Source organism: Platalea leucorodia, assembly GCF_965183815.1.
Source record: "Platalea leucorodia genome assembly, chromosome: 8".
Taxonomy (NCBI): Eukaryota; Metazoa; Chordata; class Aves; order Pelecaniformes; family Threskiornithidae; genus Platalea; species Platalea leucorodia.
This window is the reverse complement of record NC_138830.1, coordinates 55,789,692-55,801,945: the sequence shown is the minus strand read 5'-3', so window position 1 is coordinate 55,801,945 and position 12,254 is coordinate 55,789,692. Positions and strand designations below refer to the sequence as shown.

The following is a 12,254-nucleotide window of genomic DNA, read 5'->3' as shown; positions in this document are numbered from 1 at the left end:
TGAGTGCAAGCTGTAATCCTCTTTCAAAGATAGAAAATATATTTTTTTTTTAAAAAGCAAAAACCTAACCCCCACACCTTCAGTCAAAGGGGCACATAATAGCCTGTCAAATAGTGAGTGTTTATGGCAAGGAAAAGGGAGACTGGCGTACTTCGTGGCATGTTTGTTTGGGCTTTTGTTAATGGGCCCGGTTTAGATCGGGTTCTGCGCTTTGGCAGATCTCTCAAGCCGCCGTTATTTCACGGGCGTTTCAGGTGCGTTAAGGGTGCAGGAGTGGGCTCTGCTGGCAGCAGCCTCCCCGCTTTGTTCACCGCCGTCCCTGGTGACAAAGCAGAAAGGCTCATTGTGCAAGGAACCTGCAGCAGAGGCCACAGTTTTAAAATAGAAGAGATCTAAGGCCAATGCTGTCGTTCAGACATGGATATTTTAATCTTACTTTGCATTTAGGGACTGTTTTTTCAAGGTGGCATCACCGAAGTGAGTGGTTTTTGCCGAGTGGCGTCTCTGAACGAAAGACAAAAATGTATGTACCCTACCGAGAGCGATAAACAGCTTCACGGTCTCGTCCTGTCAGCAGCCTGAAACAACTGGAGGAAGAGCTGACGAAAGTCTGATGTCCTTGTGTGATGAGCTGCACCAACAAATCGACCCTTTCTCCTGCAGATAGTCCATTTCAGTAAAATTACCTACCGTTACCCCAAAAAACAGGAGTGTGTTATTGGGGAAACCGACAGGAACATTGCTGGGATGCCCAGGGAAAGGGAGTGTGTGTACACGAGTGCGGACCAAATGCTCCGCATGAGGTGCATTTCTCAAATGTATTTTTAGTTAGGAAAAACTCCGAGAAAAACCTGCAATTTTCAGTGGTATGTTTGGATGATGCAAAGGGAGATTTTTGGGAAAGAAAATGGACAGGAGTTAAAAATAAAGCATGTCTGGCTGCCAGGTTTTTCCATATGGAGTTTTTCGGAGATGTCATCCAGAACAGGCCAGCATCTGGTGTCCTCCCCGGCCACCCTGTCCACGCGACGCTACCGGCACATAGCTTGGTGCTGCCGTAAAGAGGAGGCTGAGCATCCCGTATCCTGTGAATCCCTGTTTCTCTCTCGCGCGCACGCACACACACACGCCACTTCTGAGACATTTGGTGTTTAAATCGGCACGCTCGATAGGAAATAACAGGGTCTGATAGTTCAAGGATTAACAATCACTGGCAGCCAAGCTGTATAATGTTTCATTCTTGCTCCCTGTGAGCTCTCAACTTGATGAACACTTTAAAAAATGTTAATTGAAAACCTTGCAGTGGAGACTATTAGGAGGCAGCCTGTTTCTGCCTGATAGCCGAATCGGAAGTCAGACGCCATTAAAGTGTTTGTTTCCCTTATCAGCGAGGCTGCTGCGACGGTGGCTGCCCGGGCCCGTCGCGTTGGCGTTTCTCATGCAGCTTTGCTCTCCTTCTCAGGCCCATATTCTATTATCGTGGCAACGAGATGATGGCAGCGAGAGTCGGGCTTTACAAGGCTCACTACTGGACCTGGAGCAACTCCTGGGAGGAGTACAGCAAGGTAACAGGACACCGACCTGCACCCTGGGTCTCATTCATTCTCCTGGGGAAAAATAATCCTTTAAAGCAGAGTTTTAAACTGGGGAATGTCACTGGGCATTTGCAAGCCGGCCTTTTATTCGCAGCCTCTTAAGAGCTACCAGATCTGCTGCAAAATCTGAGGGGACTGGTGTCACAGCACCCCTCTACTGAAGTCGGAGGCAAGCAGAGGAAAAGGAGAAAGGTCTGAGCTGTTCTGAGAAGTGCTCCCTTTAATCAGCACTTAATGCTCCTTAATATTAAGCTTCTTTCCCTGCTGAATTCTGAGCTTTCTTGTGGACCCTTACAAAGCCTGGAGTCCGATGCCGAATTGATCATGTGTCTCACAAGTTCTAGCACAAAAGACCTGGTGCCCTGAACTATTTAAATGGAATAGGGATAGGTTTGTTTTGTTTTGTTTTTTCTTGAAAGGGAAAAGGAAAACCCTAGGAACCACACAGTGGAAAGAACAGCAGTTGTTGAAAACAGTAGAGTACATGTGTTTAATCTATTATCAGCACTTCTGCAAGCCCGTATCACACTATAAGATGTTTTACATTTTATTTGCCAAATAGGCACAGCTTTTGTAATTTCCTGGCTGATCTTCTCACAATTGGATGTTAAGCACTATTATTTTTCTTCTTTTGTATCGTTCCTGCCTCAGACTTGGGTACTAAACTCTGGGGCATTTCTTGAATGGCAGGTTCGCACATGTGCCTTGCTGATTATACCTTTAGACATGAACTAAATGCATTATGGCACAGCTCTCAGCAATTTTGACAGCAGGCTGGTATTGGGGAGGGATTGTTTGTATGATTTATTTTTTTATGTCTTTTTTTTTTTTTCTTAAACTTATGGTGGGTCCTCAAGGCATCACAGGTGCAGAAGTAAGTGCTGATGACATTTGTGGATATAAAAGTGCAGGGTTTCTTTCATTGGGATGTCCTGGGGGTAGAAGGAAACGTCAGCTCCAAGGGAGTCATTTACATTCAGGGCTGTAAATATGTGCGTTTGTCTTTTTAAGACTGTAATGCTCCGGGAGTCAAAGTTTCTGGTTTACACGGAGTAAGGAGGAAAGGAAAGTTGGCTCCAGAAATGCGTCGCACGCTCTGTCTCAATGCTAATTCTACGCAGCTAAAATGAGTTAATGTATTTGTTTAGGTTAGTATGTGAGTAAAAGCCATATATCACATTTTCTCTGGGTGAGAGACACTGGGAGCGTGTACGCACGTGTGTGCGGGTACCCGAACGGGCTGAGGCGTGCTTTTCCCATGTGCGTGGAAGATAACGTCACACACGAATAATCGCTCTCCGTTGTAATATAAGCGCATACACACACTTAGGTACCTAGCTGGGAAATAAATAAACATCTACATTGATCTAAACTTATTTTGTATGTGTCTGAGTACCCATGTAGCCATGATAATGGGGACCAGTTACTCATTTCAAAGGCTCTCCTACTGTGAGCAATGGCAGTTGTGCAATTAAGGAATATTTATTTCTTTCTAAGCCTTTGTTTAACTACTGTCTGATAAAAGTCAGCAATTATACTGTACATCAGAGAGATGATTAAAAATTCACTTGCTTTCCTGCAGCTTGTATCACATGTGGTTGATGTGGGTAAAATTGGAGCACATTAGTGGACAGACTAGCCATTAACAACATGCAGAGGAAGCTGAGGCTGAAATTTGTCCCGATTCTCCTCATGTCCTCGAGCCATTAATTACAAGCCTTGCAAGTTTAAAAATGGAAATAAATCAGAATGCTGAAGAGTTCCACAGTTCGGAGTCCTGCTTTAGGAGTTTTGTAATCTCACCTTACAATACGGTTGCCTCTTTTCAGTGGCTGGTGTTCTCAGCTGTATTGGTATCGGACTACAGTTACGCTGCCAGAATCAAGAAGGCCAATTTGTTTGCTAATTTCATTTGAAAAATGTATTTAAATACATGCACGTGTGTGGCATTAGGAATTCCAACTGCTGGCAGGTTTGCTGTTCGATAAGTTTGATTTGCCGTCCCTGTAGAACTTCGGCTAATGAGGCCTTGTTAATTGTATGATCTTCAGCATGGGTCCTTACCTTATTGTGAATCCAATGTGATGGTTTATTGAACTTTCAAATATGAAATTCTCTATGTCTGAAGGTCCAAACTCAGACCTGGAATAAACAAATGTATCTGGTTGGCACGTCGTCTGTTTGAAAGAGCTCTGAAGTTGGCCAGGTGTGTCAAAACAGCCGTCTGCAAATTTTTAAGAGGTTTGTTTTATGGGTAGTTGAGTATCTCATTATTTTGACAGATACATGGCACGTTTTAGCCAAACCTCCTTTCGCTTTCACAATTCCCTTGTTAATTGACAGTGTGGGAAATCATTGATACAGAAAACTTGCGCTGGTTTTAATCCACACTTTGCGCATTTTTGTTTGACTTTTAGATGAGATTATACCATTAAAGCAGCCAGAACCACATTTTCCTGTTGATATTGGAAAATATGAAATTGGTGCATGTCCTGGGCCTGTTTAGGACTACCATGTCTTTCAGGATTATCTAGAAAGAATGTGTGCAATTTTGGCCTCTAACCTGGAAAGCTATGTGTTTGAATGTGGTATAAGTTAGTTAAGTAATAAAGTATGTATGTACAAATAAAAACATACCAGAGAGAAGCAGCTTACAGAAAGCAAAGCCTAGGAAAGCATAACAGGGATATGGATGCTTCTCTCCATATGGCACTTGGAATATTTACACTGGAAAGATCCCGCGCAAGCAGTACACGGGTTTACAGTCGACTTAGACTCCCGTGATATTAACGTGCCCTTACTGGTCTGCACCCTCTGCCTTATGGCCTGGGATTCAAATTTGTCATCTTTCACAAAGATGAAGTGTGCTGTTCTGTTCTTCCTATTTTTTTTTTTTGTTTCTTTATTTGTCTTTTAACCCTCGAGCAATTTTTTTCTAGTCTGACTCCTCTCATAAACTCTTGTGGTCTTTCTCAGTGCTGGAGGATACCTCGATGCTGTCTTTTTTAACTTTTTTAACTTGATTACTTAGGTAACTTGCATTCTGGAATGATTAGTCTCTTGGAAGCATAAAAGGAAGGCTCACTCAACAAAAGCAAGTGGGATTAAGTGCTCTGTGGGACATTTTTCCTGTAGATCGCATAGGATGCTTATTTGGCTCTGTTCACCTGGCTTCCATCTCCTGTCATATAGGTGGCTTGTGTTTAGATAGTTTGACATATCTGACATTCAAGAGGTGATAAGTGGGACAGAGGTAGACGAAGGGAAACTTTACTTGAAAAATATGGGGTTTATTTTTAAATAGTAAAGATTTTTAAATAGTTTGGTAGAGGGAGAGAAATCTTCACCCTGCACAAGTCCCTGTTGCTCCAGGACTGGTGGATATCGGAGCGTAAGCTCTTCCACCATCATTGACCACCTTTCTTCTTGTAGCAAAAATCAGCAGTGATAAAAACAGCCACGTGTGTTGTGTGTTAGAGCAGAAGGAAGAGCTAAGGATAAACCTGGTACGGCATAAGACACGCAGGACTTTTACTGGAAGTCTCCCGTAAAATGCTGTTCTTGTTGCTCTCATCATCCATCCTTTTAGCCCGTAAGTCATGCTTGTTCAGTACCAAATTTGAACTGGATTGCAAAGCGCATGACAAATAATGCCTGCGAACTTGGCATTTCTGTTTTATTGCTACGGGTGCCCACAGCCATGATGCTGGGTGCACAGCTTCCCATTCCTGAAATACGAATGCTTGGAGTCTGCATCGTTGAGTTATTTTGCCCGCTGGATTGAAGGGAGCGGTACATTTCATCTTCCTTGTTTGGAAGGAGAGGTCTGAAAGGGGGAAAAAAATGGGTATTCTCTATGGATCTATCAGAGTAGCCAGCAGGTCCTTCAGGAAAGAATTTAATGCCTAATGCCTAATTTAATGCTATATAGAGGAGGCAGGAGGATGAGCTAGCAGGAGAAAGGAAATTTCCTTCTCTCTGCCCGCCACGGGGACTATCCAGCAGAGAATAGTTCTCGTGCCCTCCAAGAGCAGTGATGCAAGAAGGGGAAAAAAATAATTAAGAAAAAACGTGGAAAACGCCCTTCGGTTCATTGGAGAGCGGCTGATAACATCAACCTTTCTGCTGTCAGCTTAGTATCTTGTTAGTAGTCTCCAGTGGTTTTTCGTGAGAGCTCCTGTGTCTTTAAATAATTGGGGTAGGTGCCTGCCAGAAGACCCTATTGTTTTAATGTAAAATGCCAAAGGGGTTATTCCTGCCGCAGTCTGTCTGATTGCCCTTCTCCTCAACGTGAAGGGATCGATAAAGCCTTTTCTGCAAGGGGGATGTGAAGTCAGGCAGAACCTCACAAATAATGACATTTGATTGTGGTCCTCTGAGCATATGAGCTAGCCATTGATCGCTTCTGCTTGGGAGCCGCTGGAGGCTTGCTGATCTGCCCATCTTCTGGGGTCTCTTCCAGACAGTTAACACATTAGAAGCAATTTTTGTTCAACGGGGTTGAAGCTTGGCGGTCACACTTTCAGGTGTCTCGTCGTTCAGAGCTCCAGTTTGGGAGGCTTTTGCTGGGAATTGCCAGGAGAGTGAGAACAGCCACTTACCCGTGCTGTGGCGAACAGCGAGAAACAACATTCCTGGCTTTAATTAACTGCTGTTCTTTTCTCCTTCCAATATTCATACAGTTTGGCTGCTCTGGGTTCTGTGTGGCGGAATGAGGAGACATGACCAGGAGACAGACCCCAGATTTGCTGCGCCGCTATCAAAATCTGCAGCCGCCTGTCAAACCGGAGGGATCTGGGATAGCGCCAGGGCGACGAATTGCCAGAGGGCTTACGTTAACACAAGTGGTGATTCCATCACTTGGCGGAGAGCCCAAACTGGCAACCGGCTGTATTTGTCTCATGTCTATATTGACATAGCATCTGTGGTCCATTTGCTCTGGAAATTAAAGCATAAGCTGTGCAACCAATAGCCGCTAGATCTTATGAACAGAAAAACAATCCAGGTTACACGATTGCTGGGGAGAAGGGCAGAAAGACGCGCTCGCTGAAAGGTTTACCTGATGTGCAGGAAATGTTGGTTGTTTTTTTTTTTTTTAAAAAAAAGGATTGCTGGAATTTCTCTTACAGCAAACAGGTCTGCGCAGCGGTGCAAAACGCTGTGCCTGTGCAGGAGCTGAGCTATTTCTGGTTGCCATCTGATGCTCTTTTACAGGCTCCCTCAGAAGGCACAGACGTGCTCTAGATAGGATCCTCTGGTTTGGCTTTCGTGCTTTTATAATTGAGGAGAAAAGGTCCAAAAATTTGCTTGAACACAGAGAGCGACCTTTCTACTTTGTTTGATCAGTGTAAACATGCAAATACCTTGCGTAGCGCGCAGAGTACAATATTGGGCGCGTGCTGTAACTGGCTATTGATCCCCTGCATATCGTTATTAACAGCCTGCCAAAGAAATAGCTTAAGGGGAATAACAGCAGATGAAGCGGTAGTTGATTTGGGTTTTGTTAGCCTGGTGCGTAGGGCAGGCATAGCTACCTCTTTGCCCTTCTCCAACATAGCAGAGCTTTATTTTGGGGTGAAGTTGCCGTTCTCTTGGCAGTGCCGGAGAGCTGGAGCTGGTCCTTCCTCGGCGTAAGTGGGGAGAGCTCCTCTGCAGCCCTGAAATGATGTGGCTTTTGCTCCAGCTGAGAGCCTGGCACGTTCGCGTTGAAGGGTCTGGAGCACAAGTCTTATGAGGAGCGGCGGAGGGAGCTGGGGTTGTTTAGCCTGGAGAAGACGAGGCTGAGGGGAGACCTTATTGCTCTCTACAACCACCCGAAAGGAGGTTGGAGCGAGGTGGGGGTCGGTCTCTTCTCCCTAATAACAAGCAATGGGACGAGAGGGAACGGCCTCAAGCTGCGCTAGGGGAGGTTTAGGTTGGATATTAGGAAAAACTTCTTCACCAAAAGGGTGGTCAGGCCCTGGCCCAGGCTGCCCAGGGAAGTGGCTGAGTCTCCATCCCTGGAGGTATTTAAAGAACGGATAGATGTGGTGCTCGAGGACATCGTATAGGTGGACTTGGCAGTGATAGGTTGATGGTTGGACTCGATGATCTTAAGGGTCTTTTCCAACCTTAACGATTCTATGATTCTATGATTGTTAAAGCCTGAGGTGTTCTTGGGTCCATGGGGCATGTTGTCAGCTCAGGCTTTTAGAAGGGGAAAGAAAAAAAAAAAAGTTTTGTTTAATGAAGAGCAAGAAATGATCCAAAACGGTGACACGATTTAAAATTATCATCTAGAAGAGAGGCCCCTTGCTCACCGGGGCTGTTGTCCTGCAGCCTACGTGGGGTCCCACCAAGGACGGACACGAGGAGTTTTGGCGTGTCCCTCGCTCCAGCTCCCGGTACCACACATGACCGAATTTGCAGGCTCTCCAAGCAACCAGAGGCATTCTCCAGACACTCCAGAGTGTGGATTGTTTTGTCTTTAAACACTTCTCAAATCTCAGGCAGATTTAATTTATACTGGGTTTGCTCCAGAAAAGCAAAGCAATCCAGACGTGGGGATCCCAGACTTTCAGTTCACTGGTATAGCTGATTTTCCTCTTCCCATCCTGCAAACTGAAAATGCTTTGACTTACAAAAAAAAGAAAATTACACAGAGTTGTGGGTGGTAAGTTAAGGGACAGAAGACTAGGCTCCTCTACCCGTCTCTGTAGTGTTTTACTTACTGCGATGATGGACGATGCCTTGATTAGGGGTGTGAGGATATCATTTTATCTCTTATTTTTTGCTCATTTGTTGATGAGCGGGTAGAACATATTTTAAGCTCTCTCTGTAGGTTGAATATTGGCAGTCACACAGCACATAAAAATAATAATAGTCAATTTTATTTGTGGAGATAAAGTTGAAAGGCCCTAGAAATTTAAAGGGTGGTTTCAGCCATACTTTGAGTTATTTATCAGTGTCGTAAAACGGCGTGCTTGATTTTATTGGTTTTGCTTATTTTATTTTTTCCCCAATAGACTACTTTTGAAGAGGGCGTTGAGTGCTTAGATTGGAAAGACAGGTAGCTTTCGGCTAGTGGCATCAGGCAAGTCGTCACAGCACTTTCTTTCCTCGGAGTCTTTGGGACGTAGCCTGGGCTGTGTTCTGGAGTCTCAGCGACAAGGATTTTATAAGAAACAAAAGATAAAATGTAAACTGAGCAACGTATAAACAAATACCCGAGAGACTAAAATCTTCTTTCAAACTAAAGCATTTGCAGCCAAAGAGCGCTGTACCAATTAGCAGGCTCTTAATTAAATCGCGTGTTTGATTTGCATACAAATTATAATGTGGATATTATATAGGCTTTGATACCTTTTCATTAACTGTTCCTTTTGAGGGGGGAAAAAAAAAATAAATCTATTTTTCCCTGTGTGTTTCAGAGGCCTGTGGCGTCACGAGGTGGAAAGGTCAATCATTTCTGTATCCATTTAAAGTCCATTATTGGTAGGCCACTACAACCTATCAAGCAACTCTCTTATTTTTCCAGTCAGTGATTCAGGAATCTATAGCTCTGTGCAGATAAATGGGATTTCATGGGCTTCTAAACTTCTTGCTTTATTGAAAAGCAGAATATTAACTGCTCCACTGACCAGCTGTCCATTAAAAACACAGGACATTTTTAGAAAATTGTTTGCCAATCAAATCCTACCAACATCTGTAGAGAGCCTTTTCAGTTTGTTTGTTTTATAAGCCAATGCCACAGCTGCTTCCCCACCTCCATTGAAATATTCCCATTTACCTTCTCTCCATGTCTCTGTCCGTGTCTCGGGGCATTTTGAGGTATTGTAAGGAGCGCAGCGTGTTAGCTGGAATTGTAAAACCGAGCTTTAACAAGTCCATTTGGTGCTAGTCCTTGCTGGTCTATGGGGCCCCCTGCTTTATTTGCCGCTCAGCAAAATGAGTGCTTTGCATTTTTTGCTATTCCCAGGGCTTAAATGGGTTCTGTGAGCCCTCGAGACCGCAGGCCAGGCTCTAGGTGATTAGGGGGCTCGACACCTGGCTAATAACCGGCTGGGCTTCGGGAGACGCAGCCTGGCAAGGCGGGCGAGGGCGGACGCAGCGAGCTTGCCGCTCTGGACTTGCAAGCAGGCAGCTCGCTCTGTCCCTCGGTGGCCAGCGAGCACTTTAACCCGTTGCTGCTAGCAAAGGGAGAGTCCCGCTACTTGTGCCCTCCGTACCCACTGCCGCTGCTGGGGAAATCCCGACTTCTGACCCCCTGGACTTGAATGTCTCCGGACTTAATACAGTTCTCCCAGCCCCGCTCTCATTCCCACGTGAGTGCCTCAGGTGAGACACTATAAATCACATCAACAAATGCACCCATTTCTTTAAAATTAACCAGAGTTGCTTCGTTCTTCACTGAAACAGATCCTTCAGGACTGGTGTCGGGTGCTGGCAAGCTGAGTTTTCAGGGAGGCTAGCAGTTGCCCATTGCCTCTCAGGGTGATGCCCCTGGGTTTGGCTGGATGCTTACATGGGGCTGTTGCTTTTCGATCAGATATGCCAAGTGATCCGATCCTCTCCGAGTATTTCAAAGCTGTAGAAATCAAAGAGAGAAGATACCTTCCACAAGCAGAATTCTTACGATTGAATGGTTTCACCTCTGTCTTTTGTTTTGCCATTTCATTTTAATGAATATTTTATAGAGGTTATTTTTTTATAAGGCAAAAATGTAAGGCCCGCTCCAGCTTTTATGTCAGTGCAACGCCAACATTGTCACCTTATTTTACTCCAGCAGATCAGATTCCATTTTGCAGACTGAAGTGGACTCTCAGTTTAAAATAATTCTGGGTTTTGTGGGTATACTGGAACAAGATGCTGAAGAAAGCGGCATCAGCTAAAATTTTGCTCCCTCCCCAGCTTCACCCTTGGTGACCTCTCTCCTGTTCCCTGCAGGGCATTGATTTCTGTCCTGGGCAGAACGTCTCTGGAGTGACAACACACACGCAGGAGGAGCACACTACCCTGCCGCTGCTTTTCCACCTGGGGAGGGACCCTGGAGAGAAGTACCCGTTAAGGTGAGCCAGTTAACGAAGACGTGAAAACTCAGCGTTGTCGGTGCGTGCTTCATAGAATTCATTTGCCTTGGTAGCTGCTTCTTGCGATCTGCTTGAAAACTGTCCCAGAAAGCCATTACCGGTGAGAGCAGTAAAGAGAAAGGAACAAACCTTGGTTTTCTAATGGTCAAGCTAGATGGATGTGCACATGTCCGTGGCTCGACTCGTCGATCTGGTGGTTCTTTTTCCGTGTCCTACAGTCCCTGACGGAGGAGGCAAAACGCACATTTTGGACAGGACAGGACTGAGTGCCGGGCGGTTGTGGAATACAGCAGGGGTGCTGGCGAGCGTGTGCGTTGGAGCTGTGATTCTCTGGGCGTTTCGGGGCTGGGAAGGAATCTCTCGTGGTCTTTGCGTACTCTGCGGTGGTTTTCCTTTGTGCATTGGAATCGGTGGAAGGCAAACGTGGTAACCTTCCAATCTCCTAGCCCCTGCTAAAGGAGCTTCTCCAAGGGTCCTTAGCGAGAGGACTTTCTGCCCAATCTTGTTCTTTCCTTGGACTCTCCCAGCTGTCTGAATCCATTTTCCTATAAGCCTACTATTGTACTATTTATCTCCGGCACACACCATGCCCTGAGAGATTTCTGTAAGGATTTACGTAGTCGTCAGCCAGCACAGCCCACGTATAAACCTGCCACCTCCAAAAAAGCTCCCAAGGTGTCCCCACCTCCCTCCCTCCTCCCTTCTGCTGACGGAGTTCTGCCCTGCAGCAAAACCGGCTGCAAACGGGGGCACGCAGCCTCGTCCCTCGCCAGTGGCTCCGACTCGGAGAATGTGGAAATAAATAAAGAGAAAACAAGTGCTGCTGTGACCGCCTGCACAGAAATGGTTTTGTGCAGCAGCTTTAACAGAGAGACGTTTTCTGAGCTGACAGGACTGCAATTACTCAACTGTTTTAAATAATTGAGTGGATACACTCGCTCCATTACTTTCAAAAGAACTGAGCCTGTGCTGTCCGCTAAGTGTTTTCACTAGAGAGAGAAGGGGAGGAAAAATATTTTCACTTCTCTCTCACTTAACAGACGAGCGCCCTAGAGGTGCGTTACGCAGCGTGTAACGCTCTTCGGAAGCCCAGCACGTTAGCTCTCGCTTTCTATTGCATTTCAGCACTAATGAATAAAGCAAATCCGCAGCTCTTGTATTTTAAATTCAGCTCAGTGAATTTATGCTACTGGGTTGGGATTCCAGATGAGACTATGCCCTGTTTTCTTTTAGGAAGAGGGGATAGAAATGACCTCTTTTTCCAAAAATCCAACGAATGGGTAGTATTAAGTGACCTGTAGAGTGCCTACTGTTTGTGTTTCCTCTGAATTTGAGGGAGAGGAGTTCTTCCCCGAGAGGTGTTTGCAGGATGCCTGCTTCCCTGTTATTTAGATGTTTCTTAACACCACCACGGATTGAGCATTGAAATAAATTCCAGTGCTACATTTGCAATCATTTCTCATACGGTTCCATTGATTTTTGGACACTCACAAGCTGTTGCTTTGCTTGAATTTTATGGCAAGATGATGACATGATTATGGAAAGCCGTGATGTTGTTTAATATGCAGACCCTAACAGAAAGCCTCTTTTT

General features: G+C 45.2%; 1 protein-coding gene across 25 annotated transcripts in view; it reads left to right on the top strand.

The window, feature by feature from the left end:
• The window catches only part of GALNS (galactosamine (N-acetyl)-6-sulfatase), a 55,516-nt gene that overhangs the window by 21,160 nt on the left and 22,102 nt on the right, over window positions 1–12,254 (top strand). For 22 of the 25 annotated variants that reach the window (XM_082320372.1, XM_082320371.1, XM_082320369.1 and 19 more), the window contains exons 11-12: window positions 1,463–1,565; window positions 10,521–10,642. In XM_082320372.1, coding sequence (XP_082176498.1) covers window positions 1,463–1,565; window positions 10,521–10,642 — 225 coding nt within the window. Of the gene's footprint in view, window positions 1–1,462; window positions 1,566–1,689; window positions 2,345–6,277; window positions 9,912–10,520; window positions 10,643–10,716; window positions 12,246–12,254 lie in introns of those variants that run through there. The other 3 variants (XM_082320383.1, XM_082320385.1, XM_082320384.1) reach the window with 3 other exon arrangements.